Source organism: Mesoplodon densirostris, chromosome 18 (genome assembly GCF_025265405.1).
Source record: "Mesoplodon densirostris isolate mMesDen1 chromosome 18, mMesDen1 primary haplotype, whole genome shotgun sequence".
Lineage (NCBI taxonomy): Eukaryota > Metazoa > Chordata > Mammalia > Artiodactyla > Ziphiidae > Mesoplodon > Mesoplodon densirostris.
Genome location: NC_082678.1, coordinates 45,788,935 through 45,802,882, shown reverse-complemented (window position 1 = coordinate 45,802,882; position 13,948 = coordinate 45,788,935). Strand labels below are relative to the sequence as shown.

The window sequence follows — 13,948 nt, the reverse complement described above, 5'->3', positions numbered from 1 at the left end:
CAGCACCCTACCTGACACATAACTCATCGTTGGTATGGGATACGAAAGACACTGGAGCGGAGCCCAGGCCCACAGATGTGACCAACAACTTAACTTCTTCATCCCTCAGCTTGTAAAAGCTGTTCAGTTGCCTCTTCTGCTCTGCTAGCATGTGATCCTGGCAAATCACAGTTAACTTTACCTTCTCTAATTCCCATGATACTACTTTAGAACACTTTTCTCAGAGAATTTTAGACCTCAGACATTACTCAAGCCAACCCCTGGATTGTTCTGAGCAGGAAATTGAGACCCAATAAGGGAGTAAGTGACGTGGCCAAGGTCACACAAAAATTCCCACCAGAGGTGGGCTGAGAATCCAGGTCTCCTGACTCCTAGTTCAGCATTTTCTTTTTAACTCCACCATGATGAAATCTCATTTTGGCTTTGCTGCTAAACAGAAACATTATAGGGAAGGCAACTTTTAGTTGGTTTTTGAAAATTTTTAAATGTATAGTTTATCCTAGTCTTGTAACTGATTTCCCCTCGTTAACTGTCTAGACCTGAAGGGTCCAAAATGGTAGTCTGTAGCCACAGATGGCCATTTAATGTAAATTAATTAAGATTAAATACATTACTCACATTTCAAGTGGTCAGTAGTTAGTAGCTGATATATTGGACATGGCAAAAATAGAACATTTCCATCATCACTTCAAGTTCTAGTGGGCAGTGCTGGTCTAGATTAGATTAATTAGATTAATTGCTTCATTTTCTTTTACATTTCATCTCATGAACTAATCACTTCCTGGCCCTGGGAGATGCCTGTTTCTGGCAACATGTCTCTAGCAAATGTCTGCTGTACTAGTCTCTGGTTTGTAATGAAACTAATTTTTTTCCTCATAAATTATACTTTTTTTTTTTTTTTAAAGAAATACCAGGAGACGGTTCGCCAAAGATATAATAAAATTGTATATACTGATCCTCATCTTTGGATGCAGGAAGAAAAAAATGGTGAGTGTTGGGCCTCCCTGGTGGCGCAGTGGTTAAGAGTCCGCCTGCCGATGCAGGGGATACGGGTTCGTGCCCCGGTCTGGGAGGATCCCATATGCCGCGGAGCGGCTGGGCCCGTGAGCCATGGCCGCTGGGCCTGCGCATCCGGAGCCTGTGCTCCGCAACGGGAGAGGCCACAACAGTGAGAGGCCCGCATACAGCAAAAAGAAAAAAAAAAAAAAAAAAAAAAAAATGGTGAGTGTTTCCCCACTTTTTCCCTCGACATTGTATTCTGAAAAATTTCAAACATACAGATAAGTTGAAAAAATTCTGCAGTGGACACCCATATACGCATCTTCTAGATTCTACAATTAAAATGTTGCTGTGTTTGCTTTATCATATGTCTACTTATCCTCTGTGCATCCACCAATCCATCTTATTTTTGGATGCATTTCAGAGTAATTTGAAGACATCAGTACATCTTATCTGAAATATTTCAACATTTGTTATCACTAACTAGAGCTTAATATTTATTTATGGCTCTTTTTCCTTTTGAGATAAAATTCACATATAATAAAAGGCACAGATCTTAACTTATTAAGTGTTATTTGATGGGTTTTGACAGACGGGCATACCTTTGTTACCCAACACTCCTCTCAAAACAGAGCTTCTCATCACGGCGGAGAGTTCCCCTATGCTCCTTCCCTGTCAGTTCCCCACCACCCAGGCAACCACTGCGCTTTTTTTTTTTCACTATAGATTAGTTTTGCCTGTTTCAGAATTTCATGTCAGTGGAATCATACATGTATTTACTCTTTTGTCTAAGGCTTCTTTCATTTAGCATGATATTTTATAAATTTATCTATTACTTGTTTCCTATTGCCACAGTAACAAGTTTGTAACAAGTTAAAGCACACATTTAGCAGTTTAAAACAAATTTTTTCTCTTACAGTTCCTGGAGGTCAGAAGTCTGAAGTGAGTCTTAAAGGGCTAAAATCAAGGTGGTGGCAGGGCTGGTTCCTTCTTCCAGCTTCTGAGGCTGCCTGCAGTCCTTGGCTTGCAGCCATATTACTTCACACTGCTTCTGTTGTCATATTGCCTTCTACTCTTCTGAGTCAAATCTTCCTCTGCCTGCCTGTCGTGAGGACATGTTGATTACATTTAGGGGCCACCCCAGTGATCCAGGCTACTCTCCCCATCTCAAGATCCTTAAAGTCCCTCTTGCCATAGAGGGGACATTAACAGGTTCCAGGGAATAGAATGAGGAGCCAGTGTGCAGCCGACCACACTTTGTATCAGTGTTCATTCCTTTTTATTGCTGAGTAGTATTCCATTGTACGCATGTACCACATCTAGTTTATCCATTTGCCTGTAGATCTGCATTTGGTTGTTTCTAGTTTGGGGCTATTAGAAATAAATCTGCTATGGGTGTATTCATGTATAGTCTTTGTATAGACATAAGTTTTCATTTCTCTTGGATAAACACCTGAGTAGACTTGGCAGGTTATGGGATAGGTACATGTTTAACTTTATAAAAAACTGCCAAACCTTTCTCCAAAGTGTCTGTACGGTTTTACACTCCCATCTACATTGAGTTCCTGTTGCTAGAGATCTTTGCCAATATTTGAATTGTCAGTCTTTTTCATTGTAACCATTCTGGTGGGCCTGTAGCAATATCTCTTTATGGCTTTAATCTCATTTCCTTGGTGAATAATGATGTTTAGAACATTTTCAAGTAATTATTAGTCATTTGTATATCTTCCTTTGTGAAGTGTCCAAATCTTTTGTACATTTTAAGAAATTGGATTGTCTTTTTATTTTTGAGTTGTAGGAATTCTTTATGCATTGTGGGTTTGAGTTCTTTGTCATATATATATATTATATATATATATATATATATATAGTATATATATATATATAGTTTGTTTGTTTGTTTTCAAAACAGCTTTATTGGATGTAATTCACATACCATAAAATTTACCCTTTTAGGGCTTCCCTGGTGGCGCAGTGGTTGAGAGTCTGCCTGCCGATGCTAGGGGACACGGGTTCGTGCCCCGGTCTGGGAAGATCCCACATGCTGCGAAGCGGCTGGGCCTGTGAGCCATGGCCGCTGAGCCTGCACGTCCAGAGCCTGTGCTCCGCAATGGGAGAGGCCACAACAGTGAGAGGCCCGCGTACAGCAAAAAAATTAAAAAAATAAAAATAAAAAATTTACCCTTTTAAAGAGTTCAGTAATTTTTAGTATATTTACAGAATTGTGCAGACGTCATTGCTAATTCCAGAACGTTTTCATCACTGAAAAGAAGCCCTGCATCCAGTAGCATCACCCCTCATTCTCCCTCCCCTCATCCCAGTAGTCACTAATCTCCTCCAGCGAATATCTGCAAACATTCTTCCCCATCTATAACTCACGTATTTATTTTCTCAAATGTGTTTTATTATGGGCAGACATTTTAAATTTTGATAAAGTCTAACCTGTGCATTTTTTCTTGTATAGTTTTTGCTTTCTCTGATCTAATAAACCTTTGCCTACTCCCAAGTTGAGAAGAGAGACTCTTGTTTTCCTCTAGAAGCTTTATGGTTTTAGCTTTTATGTGTAGGCCTATGATTCCATCTTGAATAAAAGTTTGCCTGTGGTTTGAGGTAGAGGTTCTTTTTTTTTCCCCACTAATGGATATCCACTTGTTCTTGCTCCATTTGTTGAAAAGACTTTCACTTTTCTCTTCCACTTTAAAAAATTCATACATATGCGCTTTGGCTGCGGTTGCTAGGCTACTATCACAATTTGGGCTGGGGAGTGTTACTCAAATTCTCTTTGACACATGCTTATCAGTTATTACTTTACTCAGTGAAAGGAGGAAAATAAAATGTGGTTAAACATTACCTCTAAAGGAATTTCAGTACTTTGAGTATTAAGAGAAGTAAAGGAACTTGTGGATATAGAAGGTTTACAACAGCAGCTTATGTATATATACTTTTTTTAGAGTATGAGTTTGGGGTATTGTCTTAGGAAAAGTATTCTCCGTGTCAAATTTTGACAGACAGGTGAGCCATCTAAACAAAATACAAATTTGTTCCTTTTGTCTTCTGTAATTTTTCCAGCACTATTCGTTGTTCATGTCGTTCTCTCTTTCCCCCAGTCCTACTCCAGCTTCCATTTCCATCCTCACATGACAGTTGAACCAGTCTTCGAGACTCGGCTCACATGATCCTACTCGGCAGTGCTTTTCCTGGCTTTCCTGGGCTGGTACTTTGCTCCCTTCCGGTGAACTCCCATGGACTTTTGGCATGTCCTACCCTGTTAGAGCTCTTTATCTCTCCCAGAGAAGCCACAGAATCTTTGAGGCCAGAGAGTTTTGTCATATTCAGTTGTGTCCCAACTGTATCTAGCATGGGCCTGGCACAGGGAGGACCCTTCTAATCATTGCTTAGTGAATGAGCGGGCATCTTTTCGTAAGGAAGCAGAGGAGGGGGAAATGTTGAAGGGCGAGTGTTTCACTGATGGTTTGGCCAATGGCCACAGTCAGCTTGCATCATGCAGAAGACAGCCTTACCAAGGATTTGGTGTTCGCTTTTTCAAGGACAATTTAAATTGTTAGTCACTATCTCTGACTCTGCTGGTGTCTAGGTATGCATTTAAAAGGAGCTCTGAAATGAAGTTTCGGACACTTTAAATCCAGAATCATGAAATCCTCATAAGAACCCTCTGTTTCTAATTGTTCTGATTGTATGTTCAGTTGCATCACAAAATCCAAATTTAAAGTGATTTTTGGATTGTGCAGTGTCGAATCTATATCTCTTATCTTCTCTTTTCTGAAATCAATTGAAAATTGTACTCTCAGTAACATTTTTTAATATTCTTTTTTTTTTTTAGATGTTGGGGTAGGAGTTCATTAATTTATTTATTTATTTTTGCTGTGTTGGGTCTTCGTTTCTGTGCGAGGGCTTTCTCTAGTTGTGGCAAGCGGGGGCCACTCTTCATCGTGGTGCGCGAGCCTATCACTATCGCGGCCCCTCTTGTTGTGGAGCACAGGCTCCAGACACGCAGGCTCAGTAGCTGTGGGTCACGGGCCTAGTTGCTCCGCGGCATGTGGGATCCTTCCAGACCAGGGCTCGAACCCGTGTCCCCTGCATTAGCAGGCAGATTCTCAACCACTGCACCACCAGGGAAGCCCCTCTCAGTAATATTTTTACAAAAACTGACTTATGCAGTATTTCTGAGTGTAAAAAATCATAAGCATATAAATATGCGAGTCAGAGATTCTACATTTTTTAATTAGTTACCTATTTTATACATATTAGTATATATATGTCAATCCCAATCTCGCAATTCATCCCCCCCACCCTGCTTTCCCCCTTTGGTGTCTATACGTTTGTTCTCTACATCTGTGTCTCTATTTCTGCCTTGCAAACCGGTTCATCTCTACCATTTTTCTAGATTCCACGTAAATGCGTTAATATACGATATTTGTTTTTCTCTTTCTGACTTACTTCAGTCTGTATGACAGTCTCTAGGTCCATACACATTTCTACAAATGACCTAATTTCATTCCTTTTTATGGCTGAGTAATATTCCACTGTATATTTGTACCACATCTTCTTTATCCATTTATCTGTTGATGGGCATTTAGGGTGCTTCCGTGACCTGGCTATTGTAAATCGTGCTGCAATGAACACTGTGGTGCATGTGTCTTTTTGAATTATGATTTTCTCTGGGTATGTGCCAGTAGTGGGATTCTACATTTGAAATGCATTTAAAATGATAAATAATCCAAAACTCAAAAGAGCTGTCAAGCCTGCAAGGTATAGTTAATAAGTTAAATGTTTTGACTATCATCATGCAGATTCTTCCAACGCAGCCCAGAGACAAATTAGATCAGCTAATTAAGTGTTCAGATGTGAGTGGTTTTTTTCCTTCTCCAGTAATCAAATCATTTAAAGGTTAAAGAACAAACCCAACTGCTTAAGACTCCTCGGAATGGGGGCTGGATCCTAATGGAACCTGTTCAAAGAGTCTTCCAAAGAACTGACAGAAGCTTTTAAACAAGTTCTTTATTTCTTAAAACTGACTCCTCATTGGTTTGTTTCTTGGTAACTTTTATTTTTTTATTTTTTTAAGGACAGTCCCCTTAATAATATTTATTTATTTATTTTTTGGCTGTATCGGTTCTTAGTTGCAGCATGCGGGATCTTCTGTTACAGCACGTGGGCTCCTCGCTGCGGTGCGCAAGCTTCTCTCTAGTTGTGGTGCGTGAGCTCCAGAGAGTACAGGCTCAGTAGTTGCAGCGCTCGGGCTCTCCAGGTGTGGTGTGCAGGCTCTGCACTTGTGGCACACAGGCTGAATTGCCCCGCAGCATGTGGGATCTTAGTTCCCTGACCAGGGATCGAACTGGTGTCCCCTGTATTGCAAGACAGATCCTCAACCACTGGACCACGACAGAAGTCCCTCTTGGGGACTTCTAAACTCCCCTTTTCGTTTAAAACAAGGGCACTTTTTTCCCTTTGTACTGCTCATGCAACCTTTATGCTTAAGAGATGTGCCCATGACTTCCTCACAGGTTATTGGCCACCAAGACAGCTCTGATGTATACACCAGCATTTCTTCATATGCAGTCATTTTATGCTTCTCCTTTTCTAGACCAAAAAATCCCAGCAGTAAGTGAAAGGCGTCTTTCTCCTCATCCAATCAGGATCACAAAGACAGCAGCTCGCAAAGACCCAGATGTGAACATCGTGTTAGGAAGGCCCTGCAATGGCACGTAAGTGGTAACGAGACTGTCTGATTTCATTGTAGTTGGTTGCCTTTGATGTTGTTAGATTTCACATTCCTTCAGTTACCACAAGACAGAGAGAGATTCTTCTTTTGACCAAGATCTTGACAAACTCCAAGATGGCCCAGTAAAATAGTAGTGCTTATAAGATGGGCATTGAGCGTGTTGCATCTTAAGGATCCTTTCAGTAACGTTTAGCTGGTTTTTACGATTGAAAGCATCACGCTGGCACAGGTGATTGTGCAGGTAATTACTGCAAGATCTGCTTTAAGAATTCTTTTGTCCGTGGGACACATGTTCCTCCTGTGTGGAGGGTTAGTCTGGTGTAAAGGAGAAACAATGAGTGGTGATAAGATGTTGCGTTTTGGGGCTTCCCTGGTGGCGCAGTGGTTGAGAGTCCGCCTGCCGATGCAGGGGACACGGGTTCGTGCCCCGGTCAGGGAAGATCCCACATACCATGGAGCGGCTGGGCCCGTGAGCCGTGGCTGCTGAGCCTGCGCGTCCGGAGCCTGTGCTCCGCAACGGGAGAGGCCACAACAGTGAGAGGCCCGCGTACCGCAAAAAAAAAAAAAAAAAAAAAAAAAAAAAAGATGTTGCGTTTTATTCAGTGTGAGGAAGGGAAATGAAGGTAAACCTTTGGTTGTCAAACCATCAGGGTGAGTTAACAGTTCCTCGCTTGCAGATGATTTTGAACGCTCTCATCATTTTTATTTGCTCTCAGTTCCCTAGATGAAAGTGTGGGAACAGAGGAGAGACCGGAAAGAAGAGAGCCTCCCCTTCTCTCCCTTTCAGAAGATGCTCAGCAGAAGGAAGGCCGAGCTGCCCTCTTTGTCCCGCGGGGCATGCGGCACAGCATCAGTGACTACTGCCGCCGCTTCGAGCAGTACCTCCGAGTTATTGCGCACGAGGCTGTGGGCTCCTTCAACCCGTGGCTGATAGCTGAAAGGTCAGTAGAAGGTTTGTGCTTTATTGAGGAACTGGGTGCCACATGTCAACTTACGGAAAGGCTGGAGAAAGGCCTGGCTGGGGTCTCAGGCTGTGCTTTTGCGCCCTGGAGTTCCAGTGGCTGCATCAGGGCTAGTGAACAGGTTTTCTCTGCTAAATGCCTTTCTTCAGGGACAGGAGATCGGAAAACTGCATGGCTGATGGCATCCAAAGGAGCGTTCTGCAGGCTCCTCTCCTTGGGTAGAGGCACAATATTCAAGTCAGGACAGGTTTCCTTTTGCTGTTACTGAGGGCTGTGTCATCAGAGAACACAGATTATTACTGGGCAGGAAACAGTTATGATCATGAAATCTTCACGGTCGGGACAAACTTACGGTAGGAGCAGCAGGCCTACAGACTTCGCTGCACTTAACTTTCTCCTTCTGGCTGTCACCTCCCCTGAGAAGGGGAGTTTTGTGGAGTCAGAAAACAGTCCCACTGCTACTAAATGTTTGAAGAATGGGTAGCCTTCTTTTACTTAAATAGTTAATTGAAAGATGTGTGTAAATTCCTTCTTTTAAAATGGAGCCCAAATTTAAATTCCTCATGAGTATCACTTTATTACATACATGCAGGTAAGCTTCATCACTGAGCCCAGCAGTATACTATGGTTACATTTCTTTCTTGAACAAGTTTCAAATGTATTCCAGCAGTTAATAATTGCCTCTTTTTAATTTGCTTATTCTTTTACGTATTTGTTATCGTTCCCCACATACTAGCCAGCACGTCGGAACATAGTTTTCCTCATGATCAGATATGTTGATTAATCTCTGTCTCTCGCCTCCACCCCCACTCTTCCTTCTGAGGCCCTCTTTCCTTCTGTCTCAGTCTGGCCCAGCCGCTTTCTAGGTCTTCAGTGTGGTTCTTGTCCTGGGAACCACACTGAGTGTGAGATTCTCCCTCCCATGTTAGGGTCCTTGTTTTCTGTTTGCACATGTCCTCCTCTTTCTTGGTTTACTCTCTTACTTTGATGGAGCCTATACTGCTGTGTGTATTAGAGGACATTTCTTGAGACTTAACATGTTTGAAGGTGTCTGTCTTCATACTTGATTCATGATTTGGCTGGGTTTTAAATTACTGGTTTATTACTTTATTTATTTTTGGCCGTGTTGGTTCTTTGTTGCTGCATGCGGGCTTTCTCTAGTTGCGGCCGGCAGGGGCTACTCTTCGTTGCGGTGCGTGGGCTTCTCATTGCGGTGGCTTCTCTTGTTGCGGAGCGCGGACTCTAGGCGCACGGACTCAGTAGTTGTGTCCCGCGAGCTCTAGAGCTCAGGCTCAGTAGTTGTGGTGCACGGGCTTAGTTGCTCCGCGGCATGTGGGATCTTCCCAGACCAGGGCTCGAACCCGTGTCCCCTGCATTAGCAGGCGGATTCTTAACCACTGCACCACCAGGAAAGTCCCAAATTACTGGTTTATTTTTTCCAAAGAATATACCTTCCTTTTTTCTGTGGGGGTCAAGCAGGGATCGTCAGGTAGCTGCCAGGAGCAGACGTGGAGACCCATCAGTCTAACTGCTTGTTCTGCAGATTCTCAGACAGTTGCCTCATTTCCTACCGGATCCTTCATTCCACTTTCATGGTTCCCGGTTCTCTTACTTCCAGAGTCTTTCTGTGAGACATGTTTTGTGAAACAGATCAGCTTGCTTTTCCTTGGCGTCTCCCTCTGTGTACCCTAAGGTTTCAGCTTCCTCTGTATTTTTCCTCTGTACTGCTGAGTCAATTTTGATTCTTCCATGTGCTTTTTATCTTCCGAAAATCTTGGACATTTCTCATCTAGTTTTGTCTTTTTCTCCTTGCAGATTTATGTGTTCATTTATCTCCTTTTATTTTGGTGGGCTTTTGGGTGAGATCAGAGATAATCACTTACGTTCTATCTCTCAGGTTTAGCCTGAAGTCCTGGGACTTCTCTTAATGTACATACCCTTCAAAGCATATGAGACCCTTTGTTCTGTTGAGATACGCATTTATTTTCTGGAGAGGAGAGTAGGTACACTTGACTCGCTTCCATGTGTTAACACACAGTCCTGTAGCATACTCACTGGTTTGCACAGAACCTGTCTGGATGGGTTAGGCTAACTGGCATCTTGGGAAATCCAAAATAAGCTAAGGAAGATAGACTGTTCCTTGTATGTTCTTAACACTTGATTAACGATACATTTTGTTCATAGTTGTTTTGTAGATGTAGGGAAAAGTTCTCTCAGTTTATAAGGACTAATAGGTTAAGATGTTGAGGTCAGATCTATTAAAATACGCCTGAATTTCACGGATGTTCTCCTCTCCTGTCCTTGACCCTTAAGTGACAGCAAATCTAAATATTCTAGCTCTGTTTTTTTTTCTTTTTTTTTGCAGTACGCAGGCCTCTCACCGCTGTGGCCTCTCCCATTGCGGAGCACAGGCTCCGGACGCCCAGGCTCAGCGGTCATGGCTCATGGCCCAGCCGCTCCACGGCATGTGGGATCCTCCCAGACTGGGGCACGAACCCATGTCCCCTGCATCGGCAGGCGGACTCTCAACCACTGCGCCACCAGGGAAGCCCTCTAGCTCTGTTTTTGATCTCCCTTGTTTTGTTTCTTATTTGAGCGTTCCAGAGATGAGAAGTATATTGATCAAATCTTGAAAAAGTATCCAGACAGTTGACTTCATCTGATAGCCTCTTGGGTGAGGGAGAAGTAAGCTCAGTTTTTCTCTTTCTTTTAATGTCTCCACTTCTCCCTCCACGTGGAGAAAAGCACTGTTCCAGTGGTCAAATGGGGCAGGTGATATAAACTGGATGTAAATAAAAGAGTGATTCTGGAAGGGAAGGCTTAAGGTGATAATGCTTTTAATGAAAGCAAACTCTTAAAGATTCCTTGTTTGAAAAACAAATCAGGAGATTTCTGGTTGAAAAGGACAGATTGAACATATGATTTATCTCTACCTCCTATATCCCTAGCCCACTCTATGCCACTGAAAGACTAAATAAAAGGCATGAAACCATAGATGACAGCAAATAAGAAATAGCAAGAAAATTTTGGAAGCCATGAAGCAGTTAGACAAATGGCAAGTGACTTAGCACACCAGAGAGAGCCAAGTGCCTGATGAGGGTGGAGCCAAGACCCTAGCTGATTTGTGCAGAAGAACCTTGGTAAGCCTCAGGAATGAGAAGCACTAGATGCATGGGTCCAGGGGAGTCAGAAAGTAGGAGGCTTAGTTGAAATTCTCATTCTTGAATATAGAAGATTGCTAAGAGATCCAGACATTTGCTGAAAACCATGAAAGCTACATAGGCTATTATAACAGAGAAAACATCTGAATAATAGGAGTTCCAGAATGTGAAAACAGGGAAAAAGGAGGAATGGAAAATTATTGAGGAAATATTATAAGAAAAATCCCCAGAAAGTTGTTAGCCTCTAGATTGAAAGGGTTCGCCAGTCGTCCACTGTGAGTGAGTGAGTGAATAACTGAAAAAATAAACAGAACAGAACACTTCACAGCATGTTGTTGTGCAAAGGATAGGCGGGCATCCCAATGTAAGGAGAAGATGACAGAAGGTTCCAGAGAGTTAAAACTGGGCACATTCAAATAATCAGAAATGAGAATGGCATACTGTTGTCAGTAGCAGCCCTGCTAGAAGATACTAGAGCATACTTCCCATATTTACCCTAGAATTTTGTGTTCAGCTAAATTATTGATAAAAGGGTAGAATAAAGACGGTTTAAGGTATGCAAAGTGTCCAAAAATGTAGTTCCCATGCACTGTTCCTCAGTAAGCTACCAGAGGGTGTGTGCCTCCAGCACAAGGTGCACATTGAGAAAGAGGGAGACGGGATTTAGGAAACTTAAGACTCCAACGTGGAACTTGCAGGAAAATGGGAAAAGCTATTTCTAAGAGAATTTTTCAGTGAGCAGAGAAAGCAGCTAGTCTAGATTGGAGTCAGGAGGACAGAGGGCCCCAGGAGGAGGAGTTTCCAGAGGGGGAAGCCCGCGTGAGGAAGGTTAAAAAAGAAGAAGAAAACAGATACATTACCTCATGCGTTTGAATGTATTGGGAGCACCTTTGTGTTTCTCTCATAGTTTGGGGATGAATTAGTGATAGGAATATAGAGAGCAAAGCAAGCGTAAAAACAAAGTAATCACTTCTGCTTCTAGTCATGACACACTTGGTAATTTGGACCGCCTCTCCCACTGAGGATAACTGTTAATAGAAAAGCTAGATTAAAAATAAAACATACATGCTTGAAGGTACCAGGAAGTTAACTAGGTAATGAAGAATAACTGGGCCAGGATCCTGAGAAGACAGAGACCCAGGGAAGTTAGCCCTTGTCTGGCACTGGATTGTCGGTTCTAGAGGAAGATGAATGGCACTTTCAATGGCCTTTTCAGATCCGAGGACAGAGGTGGAAATTAAGGGCTTGCCAAGGGCGGGGAACTGGCCCGATGAACTTGGCTCATTTCTGATTGGGACCCTGAAGGGTGGCACTCTGGAATAAGGGTGACTGGGATGCCGGCAGGCCCTCTCAGGACTCCACTCAGCTCCATGTCATCTCACTTCCTGAGATTACGTTGAGGTGATTCTAGATTGTTGCCCCACGGGCACCGAGCAGAAGCAAACTTAACTTTTCTCTGAAGATTTATAATATCATTTTAGGATTGAAATTATTTCTGCAGTTTTCAAATTCAATGTCTGGTATATGGTAAAAAAAAAAAAAAAAAAAGCAGGCAACAGAGAAACATGACAATAACAAGAACCAGACCCACAGTAGCTCCACATATTAGAGCCACTGGGCACAGATATTGGAATAACTGTGCCTACTATGGGCATAGAGATAAAGGACACAATTTAGAATTTTGGCAGAGAACTGGGAGCTAAAGTAAATCCACATGGATGTTCTAGAACTGAAAAATACAAATTCTGAAATGAGCAACTCATTGGATGGGCTTAATAGCAAATTAGACACATCAAAAGAAAAAATTAGAGCCTTTTGGCTCTCTGTGCAGCACCATGGTGCCAGCAAGAACAGGAGTCTTATGAAGGGCGGCAAAAAGGGAGCCAAGAAGAAAGTGGTTGACCCATTTTCTAAGAAAGATTGGTATGATATGAAAGCACCAGCTATGTTCAATGTAAGAAATATTGGGAAAACACTAGTCACGAGAACTCAGGGAACCAAAATCGCATCTGACGGCCTCAAGTGTTGTGTTTTTGAAGTGAGCCTTGCTGATCTGCAGAATGATGAGTTTGCATTTAGAAAATTCAAGCTAATTACTGAGGATGTTCAGGGCAAAAACTGCCTGACTAATTTCCGTGGCATGGATATTACCCATGACAAAATGTGCTCCCGTGGTCAAAAAATGTCAGACCATGATTGAAGCTCACGTTGATGTCAAGACTAATGATGGCTATTTGCTTCATCTATTCTGTGTGGGTTTTACTAAAAAACGCAACAGTCAGATTTGGAAGACCTTTTATGCCCAGCACCAGCGGGTCTGCCAGATCCACAAGAAGATGAGGGAAATCATGACCCGAGAGGTGCAGACAAATGACTTGAAAGAGGTGGTCAATAAATTGATTCCAGACAGCATTGGAAAAGACATAGAAAAGGCTTGCCAATCTATTTATCTGCTCCATGATGTCATTGCTAGAAAGGTAAAAATGCTGAAGAAGCCCAAGTTTGAATTGGGAAAAACTCATGGAGCTACGTGGTGAAGGTATTCATTCTGGAAAAGCTACTGGGGACGAGGCAGGTGCTCAAGTTGAACGAGCTGATGGACATAAGCCAAGGATCTGCTGAAAATTCAGACTTTTAATGGTGACAAATAAAAGATCTTATTTATGAAATAAAGAAAATTAGAGACTTGGGACATAGGACAGAAGAAAATATCCAGTGTGATGCACGGAGACACACAAAAAGATCAAAATAAAGAAGAGAGGATGAGGGACATGGAGGATAAAGGGACAAGGTCTAATATCCATGTGGCTGGAGTCACAGAAGGAGAGGAGAGAGAGAGAGAATGGGGCAGAAACCACATCCATAGAGAGAACGGCTGATAACTTCCCCAAATAACAAAAGACATCAAGCCGTAGGTTCAAGAAGTTCTAAATGCCCCAAGCAAGAAAAATAAAAGGAATCCATATGTAGCATATCATAGTATTGTTGGAAAATGAAAGACAAAGAGAAAATCTTAAAATCAGCCAGAGGAAGGAAAAAGGAGAAACAGAAACAATGGAAGCTGGATGACCTGGTGTATTTTT

General features: G+C 42.4%; 1 protein-coding gene and 1 pseudogene across 8 annotated transcripts in view; both read left to right on the top strand.

The window, feature by feature from the left end:
• KIAA0753 (KIAA0753 ortholog) overlaps nt 1-13,948 on the top strand; it is a 61,017-nt gene that overhangs the window by 42,614 nt on the left and 4,455 nt on the right. For 6 of the 8 annotated variants that reach the window (XR_009530461.1, XR_009530457.1, XR_009530460.1 and 3 more), the window contains 5 exons: nt 906-987; nt 6,605-6,725; nt 7,459-7,683; nt 10,070-10,389; nt 10,653-10,699. Coding sequence is in view for 1 of the 8 variants with exons in the window: in XM_060082824.1 (XP_059938807.1) it covers nt 906-987; nt 6,605-6,725; nt 7,459-7,683 (428 nt within the window). In the remaining 7 variants the exon portion in view is untranslated. Of the gene's footprint in view, nt 1-905; nt 988-6,604; nt 6,726-7,458; nt 7,684-10,069; nt 10,390-10,652; nt 10,700-13,948 lie in introns of those variants that run through there. The other 2 variants (XR_009530458.1, XM_060082824.1) reach the window with 2 other exon arrangements.
• On the top strand, nt 12,439-13,502 carry LOC132479273 (small ribosomal subunit protein eS1-like; annotated as a pseudogene).